Source organism: Limulus polyphemus, unplaced genomic scaffold (assembly GCF_000517525.1).
Source record: "Limulus polyphemus unplaced genomic scaffold, Limulus_polyphemus-2.1.2 Scaffold3658, whole genome shotgun sequence".
Taxonomy (NCBI): domain Eukaryota; kingdom Metazoa; phylum Arthropoda; class Merostomata; order Xiphosura; family Limulidae; genus Limulus; species Limulus polyphemus.
In genome coordinates, this window is record NW_013669268.1 from 70,612 (window position 1) to 85,602 (window position 14,991).

At 32.4% G+C, this 14,991-nt stretch overlaps 1 protein-coding gene across 4 annotated transcripts in view; it reads left to right on the plus strand.

Moving 5' to 3' along the window:
- Positions 1–14,991, plus strand: part of LOC106469788 (filamin-B-like) — a 50,149-nt gene that overhangs the window by 21,620 nt on the left and 13,538 nt on the right. For all 4 annotated transcript variants that reach the window (XM_022398349.1, XM_022398351.1, XM_022398350.1 and 1 more), the window contains 10 exons: positions 598–864; positions 3,876–4,097; positions 5,499–5,672; positions 6,526–6,678; positions 8,960–9,043; positions 10,050–10,193; positions 11,390–11,569; positions 12,150–12,293; positions 12,741–12,866; positions 14,633–14,779. In XM_022398349.1, coding sequence (XP_022254057.1) covers positions 598–864; positions 3,876–4,097; positions 5,499–5,672; positions 6,526–6,678; positions 8,960–9,043; positions 10,050–10,193; positions 11,390–11,569; positions 12,150–12,293; positions 12,741–12,866; positions 14,633–14,779 — 1,641 coding nt within the window. The remainder of the gene's footprint in view (positions 1–597; positions 865–3,875; positions 4,098–5,498; positions 5,673–6,525; positions 6,679–8,959; positions 9,044–10,049; positions 10,194–11,389; positions 11,570–12,149; positions 12,294–12,740; positions 12,867–14,632; positions 14,780–14,991) is intronic.

The following is a 14,991-nucleotide window of genomic DNA, read 5'->3' on the forward strand; positions in this document are numbered from 1 at the left end:
AACTAGCAAGCTATTGTGGCTGTTTAATGACTAGCAAGCCATGATGGTTGTTCATTAACTAGCAAGCTATTGTGGTTGTTCATTAACTAGCAAGCCATTGTGGCTGTTTAATGACTAGCAAGCCATGATGGTTGTTCATTAACTAGCAAGCCATGATGGTTGTTCATTAACTAGCAAGACATGATGGTTGTCCATTAACTAGCAAGCTATTGTGGCTGTTTAATGACTAGCAAGCCATGATGGTTGTTCATTAACTAGCAAGCCATGCTGGTTGTTCATTAACTAGCAAGCTAATGTGGTTGTTCATTAACTAGCAAGCTACTGTGGCTGTTTAATGACTAGCAAGACATGATGGTTGTTCATTAACTAGCAAGCCATCATGGCTGATCATTAATTAGCAAGCCATCATGGCTGATCATCAACTAGCAAGCCATCATGGCTGATCATTAACTAGCAAGCCATCATGGCTGTTCATTAACTAGCAAACCATGATGGTTGTTTATTAACTAGCAAGCTATTGTGGCTGATCATTAGTTAGCAAGTCGTCATCACTTCAGAAATTAGCAACTTATCATACAGGCTCAAAACTTTCTATAGGAACTCCACATAAGATAGAGATAAAGGACGTACATGAACTGGATAGCACTTCAAATACTACAGCTACAAGTTATGAGAGTAGTGGAACAAGACTGATTACAAATGGAGATGTACTAGATTCAACAACTGCAGCAACAAATTACAAGAGGATTGGAACAACGTTGATTACTAAGGGAGATGGCCTAAATTATGGACTGGTGGGCTCCTTCAACACATTTGAAATTGATACAAAAGACATTAACTCAGATGTTGATGTACGTGTTACAGGTAAGCATCTTATTAATAAATGTAATACAGAATGAGAATCATTAAATGTCAACCAGACTTATTTGACCAAATATCATGCTTAACCCTTCATTTACCACTTGTGTAAATCTGCTTACCACCCCCATATGCAAAGACTCATGAAATTTTTTGGTGGGCCATTCAAAATGTTGTGTGTAAAATGCTTGCATCATATGATGTCAATTGTAGTTGCCTATGCTGACATCATATGATGTCAATTGTAGTTCCCTATGCTGACATCATATGATGTCAATTGTAGTCGCCTATGCTGACATCATATGATGTCAATTGTAGTCGCCTTTGCTGACATCATATGATGTCAATTGTAGTTGCCTATGCTGACATCATATGATGTCAATTGTAGTCGCCTATGCTGACATCATATGATGTCAACCACACTTGAAGGGTTAAGTACCTCAATACTAACTTTGGTTAATCTAAAATGTTTTGCTATCTCAATGGGAAGTGTTATATGCTATGTTATTGCCATGTGATGTGTTATCTAATTCCCAAGTGTTATGCTACCTTATTGCCACGTATCATGTTACCTAATTGTCAAGTGTTATGCAACCTCACTGTGAAGTCATGTGTTACTTCACTGAAAATGCCATAATAAATGATTTTTCATGTGTTATGACAGTTTAGAAAATAGGTTGTAAATATTACAGTGGAGTTGAAAGTGAGTTAATCCATAGATATGTAAGCATTTTTAAGTTGTAGAACTAGAAATTTGTTTTGGCACTTATATATATACATGTACCTTTGCTAATGGCCCGGCATAGCCAAGTGGTTAGGGCACTCGACTTGCAATCTGAGGGTCACGGGTTCGAATCCTCGTCACACAAAACACACTCACCCTTTCAGCCGTGGGGGCATTATAATGTGACGGTCAATCCCAATATTCATTGGTAAAAGAGAAGCCCAAGAGTTGGTGGTGGGTGGTGATGACTAGCTGCCTTCCCTCTAGTCTTGCACTGCTAAAATAGGGATGGCTAGCGCAGATAGCCCTTGTGTAGCTTTGCACAAAATCCATAACAAACAAACAAACCTTTGCTAATTTAACCTCAGTGTATGCTGCTCTTTTGTAAGGTTTGGTCTTGAGTCTAAAATTCGAACATTAAACCACCAATTAAAAATATGTATGTAACATGAGCAATTTGAACTACAGTTTTCCAAGTTAATACAAATTAATATTCACTCAGAGATAGAGCTGGGTGATCAGTGAAATTAACGACTGGGCTCATTAATTGATTACATTAAATTAATTGGTTATTCTCTTATGAGACCTGGAATAATAAAAAATAGTAATAATAATCAGAAAAACTGATATAAATTATTTTTAAAATCATGAGTTGTGACACTAATTGATTGAGCTGAACAACCTTCAATTAACCAAAACTAATAATGAGAAATCATAATGGAAGTATTTCAATTACTTGGATTATTTTTGGGACATTAATTGATTTAATCATAATTCTGATTAAAAAGATATTTTACCTGACACTAATTGATGCTCATAAGTAATCAAATTAATTGTCCAGTTCTGCTCATTGACACAACTGATTTGATTGTCAATAACATTATTTTTATCAAATGTAATAGTCTGTTTGCTAATTTAAAAATATAGTCCCAGCACTAGCCAATCATTTTGGGAAAATTAGTAACTCTACCAGTTACGCTCCAGTGAGATCTAAACTACTGTAGGCTTCTCTTAACCTGTGGAAACATGCTTTACTACAGAAGGATAAAACACAACCAGTAATCTTATGGTAAAGTTCAACTTAAAAGTTACAGTATTAATTTGTGATATACTGAAATAAAATGTTTTTTATTAGTTAAAGACTGACCCATTACCAGAGATTTGGGGTCTCTGGTGTCAATTTAAAATACAGGGGCTCTATTAACGGATGTCTCACTTTAGTAATTCTGCATGTATTTATCTGTATAAGTAAATGGTATGTCTGCAGACTGACGATGCTAAAAACCAGGTTTCGATACTCGTGTTGGAGACACAGCACAGATAGTCCATTATGTAGCTTTGTGCTTAACTACAGACAAAAAAAATGTCAAAACAAAATTACCAGTTATGTAAACAAAAAAATTAAACAAAGTAAGCAAAAACACTGGTGAGATTGTGCTATTTGAACTATTTTAATTAAAACCTAAGTTACATATTTTCAGGACTAATGTTTACTGTATTGTAATGGGTTCTTCACAAAATATGCCTTGTTCTCTCACAAATTGTTTACACAGTGACTATTAACCTTTAGAATACATAATATATTTTAATTCTTTACCTCAAGGAAGGTGAGAAAAGGTGAATAATTTTACCTGGAAGGAGGGGTGGCCTGTGCAAGTGCACTCGTTGTACTCCCACCAACAACAGCCCAGATTAAAGACAACCAAAATTAATTATTTATATGACTTAATGTTACATTTTTGATTTGTAGCATGCAGTGAATTGTTATTCTCTTTTTTTGCTTTGTGCTTCTTACTTTTCAGCTATATTAGTAGTTAATAAAATGCTAGCCATTATAAAAATGAATAGTTTTATATTTTCTGAAATGCATCTTAGACGTGAAGGGAGATCTAATAATATTCACTAAAAATGATGAATGAAACAATGTACAATAAGTGCCTGGTTGAAGGTGATAATTGTCAAGATAATTTTGGAGGACTAAAGATCTAGAAAGGTAGCACAAGTAGGTCCTCCAGTCCTCCAAGCTTATCTCTACAAATGGCTCTCTAAAAACAATGTTTTTGTCTATTTACAACATAATCATGGTAGTTTTTAATATTTGCCATATATATTGTTTTTTTTTTAAAGGTATAGACGATGCATTTTAGAACTTCAATAATTTTATCAAAGGTATCAAATGAAAACTAGATAAAAGAACAAATCCTAACCCCATGATTCATGTGCTTGTCATTTCTTCACTAAATGGGCTATCTCCTTGATATTATACCTTGTATTAACTTTTCTTTTGATATAGGACCTATGGATATGCCTGTCCAAAGTTCTGTTGTTCAAACTGGAGATAGCACTTATCTTGTACAATATCATGCTCAAGTAGTAGGTACTTACAGAATAGATGTTCTACACAAAGGTATTCCTGTTACTAGAAAACCATATGTGGTACATGTCTGTGACCCCAACCAGGTCAGAATTGTAGACCTTGATGACGGTGTGTTAAACAGAGTGCAAAAGTTCAAAGGTTAATGTTTTTCTTCTACTGATTTTTGTGGTTTCTGCAACTAAGAACAGATAGTAAATCTGTTTTTGTTGCCAAATGTGATTTTGATATAATTTTTAGACAAAAATTTAATTTGTTAATCTCTATTTACTTCAGGTATTCAGGAGACATTTTAAAAACATAGATATTGGAGAATGATAATTAATCACATTTACAAGTGCATTTAAAAACATGTGAAAAGGATTTTTGTATTGGGAACAGCAAATTGACTTTACAGTATGTGAATTATGACTGACAAAACACTACATATTTCACCTAGTTTCTTTGTGAGCTAATTATATATTTATATCTCTAAGCAAGTTGTAAAAAAGAGAGAATTTGTGGTATGTGACAGGGATGAAGTGATAGTAACTTTCCATTATAAGAAAGCTGTAAATCCTCTTTTACACAATACTCTGACAATCACGATAGTACACAGAAGTTTTTAACTACATTTTTTACTGAAAAGAAATATATATTTAACTCTTAGGTATATCTTTTTCTCAATTACTTATGGAAGGTACAGAAAGTTAAGAAACAGTAAGGTATAAGATTGAAAATGAGAAAAAGGAAAGTAATCTCATCTTACAAATAAACTACAAAAGTTAAAAGATCAACACTGTCATATATATGTAATACCATTATTATAGCTACCTTGCTTGTTGGTGGTTGTGACTATTATACCCACTGATGGTAAATATACAAGTTCTACATGTTTGGAGTTGTTCTGTAAATTGAAAGACCATCTTCTATGGTATTTCCCTTTATGTCTTAATGTAATCAAAATTATGTTGTTTTTCTTATTTGAAGAAAATAACTACTTATGTTCTACTTCAGCCATGTTGAGTCATGTGACAACCATTTCTTTTGATTATATATTTGTTGAATTCAGTTCATATGGTTAATGTGAATCTTTAAAAGTGATGGAATTATAAAATATGAACACAGTAGTGAGATGCACTAAACATATGAAAATTTATAGTAACTGCCTGTGGTAGTGGCAGTTGATTTATCTTGACACTTTGGGTAATTTTCATTTCGAGTGTTCATTATGTGTGGCTAGCATACTTCTATCTTTCCACAGGCTCAGCCCCGAAGATGGGAAACAGAATGTCAAGATGAATCAACTGTCATTACAACAGGTTGTTGACACTCATAGAAAAACTTTGTCAGACTTCAAAGAGAACAGCAGCCTAAACCTCCTATTAAACAATTTATAGTAAATCTCTTTAATAATGTGTCAAGTAAATAATAATGTAGAGTGCAGTCATTTGTTCTTGTTTTATATAGCAGAATTAAGGTCTTGATTAAGAGAGACTTATTAAATTAAAATTTGATGATAGTCCCAAAGAAAATGTGTACATTGAGTAGTGTCTTTTGTAGTGGATACTTCTAGAGCAGGCCTAGGTCAAGTATCTGTTACTATAACTGTCAATAATCAAAGAGTTCAACATGCAGTGCAAGAGATCAGTCAGGGGATTCATCTTGTGACTTATACACCACAATCAGATCATACTCACAAGATTGAAGTGCTTTTCAATGGTCATTTAACTCCAGGTAAGATGTTGAGTTATTGAAAGTTTTAAAATTATTTGCTTATTTTGTCTTATAATTTTCCATCAAATAACCAAAGTTAGAACAGTATTTAATATATTGTGATTCTTTATGGCATCATGATTATAGCCTATACCTACATGTACTGTAACTTAGCTTTGTCCTTACTTAACCCTTCATTTGCAGCTTGTGTAAATCTGCCTACCACTCCATGCGCAAAGGTTCTAGAATTTTTTGCGGCGGGCCATTCAAAGTGTTGCAAACAAAATGCTAGCATCATATGATGTAATCTGCAGTTAAAAGAGGAGTTGTTATTAAAACCATCTAATAATTATGATGCTAACATGTAAACCAAAGAACAATAATTGTTTTTGTTTAAGTACAGAACTATGCAATGGGCTTTCTCTGTTGTGCCCACAACATGGATCAAAAACCCATATTTTAACATTAGAATCCCTCAAACTTGCTGCTGAACCATCAGGTCTGAAGATAATTATAAAAGAACTGTGCATTATTAATGATAGTTCTGCAGGAAAGTTTCCAGAAAGTTTAATGGTAATTAATTACTACAGAACAAGTGTATTGAAATAAAAAAGATAAGAAGCATTGATCATAGTATTATTTGCAATATAACCATTAGTTCAACAACTATGAACTTTTGAAGATTAGATTATGCTTTATCATGTATCTATCTATCTATCATCTATAATCCATTAATATCTCTCCTATTTATCAGATGTTAACACTAACTTTTTCTGATTTAATATTTAGATTTTGATATGACTACTGTGATATTAACATTTATTTATTATAGCACTCTTCCATTAATTATGAAATCTGACTTTATCCCTACTAGGTTGTCCTCGGATCGTACAAGTACGAGACCCATCCCAGTCAGTTATAGCCTATGGAAGTGGGCTCAAGTGTGTTTCTCTTCATAGTGATGCTACATTTGTAATAGAAACTGGTGGGGCTATTGCTGCCAATGAGTTTGATATTTTTATTTTAAGTAAGTGATTCTATATATTGAATTTTATTCTCTGCAAATTGTTTCAAAATTACAATTAGACCTTTGGTAAAATTCAGTAGCGTGAAGAATAGGCTTAAAAAGTTCATTGGTCATCATTCTTCAGATATGTAAAGATAAAGCCCAACTTGACGAATGAGTTAGAAGGTATATCAAGTGCCAGTATCTGATGCCAAACATTGGTTATGGAAGTGCAAAACGATGTAATGTATTCTTCCTAATGGATGGAAAAAAAATACAGGTGCATATATTTCTAGAGATTCTGAGTTGCTAATGATGGAAAACACTACCTACTATCCATGGAGTTTCCTCCAGAAAAGAAAAGAAATCAATGAGAGAGCACAGCAGTCAAAGTGATTGATCCTAATACTTGGCTGTCGTCAGAGGAAAAGATCAAAAACAACAGGTAGCATTGTTGGAGATTGAGCTGTATGGCAATTTGAGTTGTTAAAAAAAACTGCCTTACTAGCAACTACTAGCGGGTTAACTCATTATTTCAGTTGGTAGAGCACTTACCTTGTATGTCAGTGGTCCCAGGTTCAACTCCTGCTCAAGGGAGATGAAAAAATAAGAAAGACTGCCCCCCCCCCCAAGTAGTAGCCATCTCATGACCCTGAGATAAGACTCCAGAATGTACTTTGTCTGTGAGAGCAGAAAAATGTGGTATTTTGAGTTGCTGTTTTAAAAGTAGATTAATCCTGTAGTTTCATTGGTTAGAGCACTCTCTTGAATGTGAAACAGTCCTGTCTTCAAATTCTGTATGCCTAAGTCACAAAGACTGAAGTTACCATATCTTAATACTTCAGGCTGAAGCTCTTATAAAAACATTAGTGTAACATTAAGTTTCAGTGTATTTCAGTACATTACATAACAGAAAAGAATGCAATGAGACCTCAAAAGAAAAATCCTAAAGCATTACTGGAAGAGAACAATACTAACTAACAAATACAACTATAATTAAGTGAAATTTGAGATAACTACAAATAAAAAGAAAATGGAAAAACACCAGTAAATATATAACTATTCTTAGATTAATATTGAAACAATTGCTATATTAGTTTCAGTCATGAAAGATCAGTTCTCCAGATGAAACTATCCAAGCCTGTAATATGTCAAACAATTGATATATCAGTTTCAGTCATGAAAGATCTCTTCTACAGATGAAAGTATCCAAGCCTGTGATGTGTCAAACAGTTGTTATATTGGTTTCAGTCATGAAAAGATCGGTTCTTCAGTTGAAAGTATCCAAGCCTGTGATGTGTCAAATAGTTTTATACATCAGTTTCAGTCATGGAAAGATTTGATAATAACTTCTTACTCTTTCTTTTATAAATAGTTGATTGGGTCATTGAAAGTAATATATTTGATCATTTGAATTTGATAAAATTAAGAACTTGCTATTCATTTTCTTGGTTTAAAACAATCCATCATGTTACCAAACAAAAAGCTAGTGATCGTATGAAAAACAAGTTAATTTTTTCAAAATACCAGTACTTGTGTAGACATATGGCGTATGTTGATCTAGCATAATATTACCGTATGCTAATACATTTTTATTACTTCACTGATCAATTACCTTAAAAGAGAAGAAAAAAAAGTTATGAAATATCATTTAATTATTATCTAAATTATGTTAAATTAAAAAATATGTTATGCAAAAGTTAAGAAATAATTTACTCTTTTGTAACTTAGAGTGAGTTTTTCACTTCAGAACATTTTACCTCAAAAGTTATGGTTTAAATACTGAAGGCTGGCAAAGCATTAAAAGTCAATAGGCTTAAAATATGTGATAAAAATCATGTCATCTGCAGATGTTTTTGTTCCACATTCCTTTTAATTTGTCCATTTTGGATTTTAAAATTAGAGGCATGTAAACATTTCATCTTGTGTTCAGACTTGCTTTGTATAGACGACAGATTGGGTATACCCAAACTTCCATTATCTTCCAAGTTAAACTATGCAGAAAAGATGGGAAGACAAGATGCTTGTAACTAACATCATACTTAGATTTTGTTTAATTGTTTTATGTCTGGTAGTTTGGGTTTTAGTAGAGGGTATTGTATCCATAAATATGCAGCTTTTCTGAAACCTGGAATATTTTACTTGAAATGATTAATATAGTGATGATGAAAATGAGGTTTAATTTTGCAATTACTTATAATAACAAAAAGTTGTCTGTGGTAAACAAACTTGCTGTATTTATAAACATGGTAAAGATTGATTTAAACTGTGAGATAAAAAACACGACTTCCCTAATTTTTAGGCCCCAGAGGTTTTCCTTTACCTGTCAAGTGCTACCAGCAGAAAGATGGAAATTTATTGGCCGAGTGGACACCTGATTCTTATGGTATGTTTCACTGTATGAAAGAATCATTATGAGTAAAGGTCATAATTTATCGAATAAGCTGAAAATATTTTGTAAACATCGGCGCCTACAGATGGCAGCACATCCATGTTTGGTGTTCTCAGTAGCTTCAGTATTCAGCTAGTTTGTGTTAAATTATTACACTTAGTTTAGGTGGTAAAAAAGAAACAAGTTTTAATATTCAATGTTAATTTATTGATTAATAAAGAAAATATTTTGAGTGTTAGTGGTTTTTTTGTTTCCAAAATAATAGTTTATTATTATTTAAATATTTTCAAATTAATTTTATATGATGGGGGTCCACTCAGACCTAGAAGAGTGACTGTGGGAAATATTTACAGAAGACTAACACAGGTTTAAAAAAAAACATTAAAAGATTTTTGATGATTTTTTTTTAACCCAGTCTTTTGTGAAATGCCTTTTTGTGTTATTACCAAGTCTTTCGTTAATTTGAAGAATTAATTGATACTGTTTGACAAAACAAAGTACTTTAAAACATTGGCTAATTTCCCAGCTCAACTATCACACACACACACACACATATATATATAATGAAACTAAAATAAGAAATTATCATATATTATTTATGGAATTTGCTTAGAACCCAAGTAAAACAGTTATATTATATTCCAGTTTAGTTATTAATGACAATGTTCTCTACCATTGATGGATGTGAAAGCTGTTAAAATGTACTAATATTAACAGAATAATGCATTTTTTGAGTTTTCGTTGGAAATTAGAAATGTTGCATTAAACAAAGGTAGAATATGTGGTGTTTAGCTAGATACTAAGAGAAGCACTCTATCAGCTGTAACTGTTACAGATACTGGTATGTTAGTAAGAAATTATAACTTATTCTGTTCAAACTTATGATTCATTAATAGTGTCGATAAATCAAATGTTTTCAATAAAAGGAATTCAAACAGCAATATGTAGTACCCATATAAATATGTTTCTAATTAGTAGTTATTGCTTATTTTTCGTGTAGGTGAACATAAGATAGATATTCTTTATATGGATGCACCAATAGATGGTTCTCCCTATACCTGCCAAGTGTTTGATTCCACTAAAGTAGTGATACAGAAGACAAAAAATGCTGTTTTTTTGGTTGACAAAAAAATTTCATTTACTGGTAAGTCTAGTGATAAAACTGTAATGTGATGGATTATCCCCGTGAGTTATTATACTTGTTAATTAGGTGTTTTTAGTAGTGGGGTGTTTTACTTATAAAGTATTATTTTTTTTCTAAACTTCAATTCTGTAGTATGATTAGTATGTTCTAACTTGTGTTTCTATAGTTGCAAGACCTGGCGTGACAAAGTGGTTAGGGTGCTCGACTCACAATCTGCAGGTAGCAGGTTCATCTCCTCGTCCCACCAAACATGCTCACCCTTTTAGCTGTGGGAACATTATAATATGGCAGTCAATCGTACTATTTGTTGGTAAAAGAGTAGCCCAACAGTTGCCAGTAGATAGTGATGACTAGCTGCCTTCCTTCTTGTCTTTCACTGCTAAATTAGGGATGCCTAGCACAGATAGCCCTCGTGTAGCTTTATGCGGTATTCAAAACAAAACACACTATTGTTTCTTATAAAACACTTGTAAATTTAAATATATAAAATAATAAACATCACAGAGTTAAGTTCATATTGTACAGAACGTGCTATATATATGTATATATAAAAGTGGAAAGTGTAGTACAGACACTTAAATATGGGACATTGGAAACTAGGATATTATAAAATAACTATTTAATACCATAGTTAAGCAAAAGTATAATTTCTGGAAGTATTGATGCATTTAGTTAGCCATTATCTTCATTTAAATGGAAACTGTATTAGTGTTAGTGGGTGAGCTTGTTGCAAGAAAGTTGAATCTTTCTTAGTTTTTGCATGTTTGCAAAGTTTTATAAAATTTTTTGTCTTTATTCACTAACAAATTCTCCAAGTGGATAGAGTCAGTTAATTACATCTAGTTTTGTAACATGAACATGGAAGTTATTTTTAACTACGTGAAGAACCTGCCAAGCTGTCCATTGTCTCTTAAGCTCTTTATATTAACACAATGCCCTTATTCGTTCAAAACCGAACAAGAGACATATTTGAAAGTCTGTACAGTAGCATCAAGAATGGTAGCTTTGTACCTGGAGCAACAGTATTAGCAAGATATTTATATGAAAATACTGTGATATAACTGGCACCTCCCACCTCTTCTCCCCCTCCCTCCCCAATACCAACACTTAGAATTGTTAAATTTCATTAATTCTGAATTGTCATAACACTTCTTACAAAATTTGCTAGTAACAGCTTTTGAGAACTGTTATTTCAGTAAGTCGACAAGAGGCTGGGCATGCTGAACTTGATGCAACTGTCCTTAGTCCTTTGGGTCACCACACACCAATAGAAGTGAAAGGAGCTGAAGAAGATGAAGAAGCAGTAATAGAATTCATGCCAACAATCCCAGGGAAATATAAAGTAGGAATTACATATGGTGGGGTAGATGTACCAGGTATGTGTGATAATGATAATGTGTTGCCGTTAGCGGTGTTAGGTATTTCTGATCAGTGACATCAGATCTCTATACTTAATGTTGTGCTAAGGAAAAAATATTAAGTAATGTGTATTAATGTTGTGCTTTTTTCTGCTTCTTTATCTTAAGAGAAACTATTCTTCAGTATGATTAAGGTCCAGAAGAAAATTAACCTAAATACGTGTTTACTGTCTGTCACAGTTTCGTTTTTTTTTCTATCTGAAGAGCAATATAAACACACAAATACGTGTTTGTGTGCATTTTTTTTTTTGATTTTTTCTCAGATGATAGTATGAATTTTTAGAAATAGTGTACGATAATAAAAATGAAGAGATATGAGTGGATTTTAAAAATAAATTTTAAATTCATATAGCATACCGAAGGACACATAATGTGGATATGTGTGCTTATGTAATCTTTATACTGAATATCTTGTTTAGTGGTAATGCTGTTTACATTTTACCATTTACAGGAAGCCATGTTTCATTGTTGAGTTGATTATAACTTTACTAGAGTTAAACTTGAGTTAGTTCATCGCTCTTTTTATTCATTCTTCTAGGAAGTCCAGTAACCTTCATTGTTCAGGAAAAAGGTACCCCTAAAGTGGAAGGAAACGGGTTGGTGGTAGCCTGTGTGAATGTTACTGCAACATTCGTAGTCAATGCTCATGGTCTGAGTGGCAGACCTAATGTACGAATAGAAGGTAAGACTTGTTTAATCGTAGCACTGAAGTATGTGTAATTATTCATGACAGAAAGTTGTCTAAAATTTCATTGAAGGCTGTTACAAGGTTATGTCACATAGAGCCATAGCACACTTGTAAAATGAGCATAGTTTTATACCTAATGATAATGGCATAGGTTTTGTTTTGCATATATTATAAGCACATATCATAGGTTAGTACTTGTTAGATGCTTTTATCTTGTATTGTAGCACGATGAAGCCAATTGTCATTAATCATGTTTGATTATGTTAATGAGCATTTGTACATTACATGCATAATACATTACAGAAAGTTGCTTATATTTCTGGTATGCATCATAGTGAACATGTTATATTGAGGGGTACACTTCAGTTAAAAAGTAACTAATTTTTCAGGGTTATTAACCTGTCAAGTTATTGTTATCTTATTCCATTGATCTGTCATTAGGTCCTGAGAGAGAAGCTGAGTGTTCCATAGACGAAGAAGAGGATGGAGTCTTCATAGTAAGCTACATTCCCGAAGAAGTTGGAGTCTTTGATGTTAGAATCCTCTGGAATAGTCAAGAACTTCCTGGTAAAATATGTAACAAAAGATTGATATTATGCTATTAATTCATGTGTGAAATGTTTAGAGTAATACTATAAAGTCTGTATTTTTGGCTTATCTCATTGATTCCGTTAACGATCAATCTCTTTCTATCCATACGATTTTTCTTTTTCAGATTTTCCTTGTGAATAACTAACATGATCTGATGACCAGCAAGGTGGAACCTGCTGATCATCCAGTTAGTTACGAGTCTTGAATGTTTATGAAATAATGTTTATCATTTTTCAACCAGAGATTAACCTTTTGGTAAGTTAAACTGTTGGATGGCTAGCAATTAGTCCTCTTATGTTTAGCCCTTAACTATGATGATTATCCAACTAGCAGTCTTAATGAAAAAAAATTGAAGTTGCAAAACCTCATGGAATGTTACATCCATATTAAGTTCAAAATACTGATAGGATATAATATAAATCACAAAACGATACTGATTTTGTGTTGTTGTTTAATCAAAGCAAGTGTTAATTGGCAGTACATAATAGAAGTACAGCTTCACTTACAGAAACTTGCCTGGCTATAAAATGTTAAAAACACTTTTTCTTTTCTTAATTCAAACAAAGCATGAATTTATAGTGTTTCAGAAGATTCTAAATATAGTTTATTATATTAAAGACATGCTTATTCCGCAGCAAATGAATTACGTTTCTTAATAATTTTCAGTTTTATGGAAGAAAAATGCATACTTACCATTCTCAAACTTTTCTAATCATTGTTTTACCCGTTATAACAAATATGAACACTTCTGTAAAGCTTATCTCATCAGTACTGCTGATTGGAAAAAACCATCTTGACATACCTTGCTCATATTGGACAGTGGCGTAGCCAGGTTTTCCACTCGGGAGAGGAGGGCAGAAAGTTTTAAGGGAGGGCCAATAAATAAATAAGCTGAAATTGATCCAAATTTTTTATAAGATGGTCAGTAAAACAAATCAAATCAAATATATAATAGTGTTTATAGAGGTTTTATTTATTTTTATTAAATGATACAAAACGAGTTTATTATATATAAAAGCTGAAAAGTAATATGTGATCAATATGCCTAGATGATATGCCTCTGATATTGGGACTCAACTTGTGTGTATTGGGTTCGTGCTAATAATGATTAATCTATCAATTCTAGTCAGACTGTTTTTATTTCTAAGAGGTACTTTAATTCTAGAAAATAACGTGTTTATACAATTTTTAAAGATTGTAGAATATTGCTTCCATATTTAAATTTTTTATTCCCATAAAATGTTTTTAAACTAGATATTAATTTTTCCACAAGTTATATTTTCAATACAAGACTACCCAAAATATACCCCCAGTGGTTCAACTGTAAGTGCTACAAATTGGGTTTTGATAACTGCAGTGTGAAAAGCACAGATAGTCCATTATGTAGCTTTGGGTTTAAAATAAAAAACCTAACCAAAAACTAGTAAGCATTTATAAGCATTAAATAATTTACATAATGTTGTTTATATTAATTAAGGTCAGTTGCTACTTTTTTACAAAGAATTACATTTTCATTTAATTAAAATTTCACAACTTATTTATTATAGGGTTTTAAAAATAGTTGCACCAGAAGAAAAAACCAGTTTACACATTTTTATGGAGATGTTTTCATAAATGAATGATATATTACAAAAATATTGAGAGTATACTCTGAGCAGGTGTATGTGTCACTTTAAGTATTAGATTGTTTTTAATAGGTAATAGAACTTTTTCTTTCTTTTCTTTCTAATATTTATTGAAAGCAAGCCCCTATCATCCTCGAGTGGTTGACCCACAGAAAGTAAGAGCAATAGGTGGCTGGGAGACGTTGTTGGATGAAGATGGTCGTATAAGTTTGATTGCTGGCGAGGAGAAAAAGATACCTTTTGATGCCACTGATGCTGGACCTGGTTAGCAGTTTTTGTGATCATTGTTTTTCCTAAAAAAATTTCATTGTAATAATTATAGTATTTTGGCACTTGTGTATAAAGTTAAAAATCATAAATAATGTTCAACGTTAAACTGGTAAACAGTTAAAAACATTTTATTTAGGCCTATCTATGGCCTTCAAAAAGTTGACGACTCTACATGTTTCGACGTTACAATGTTGTAACATCGAAAC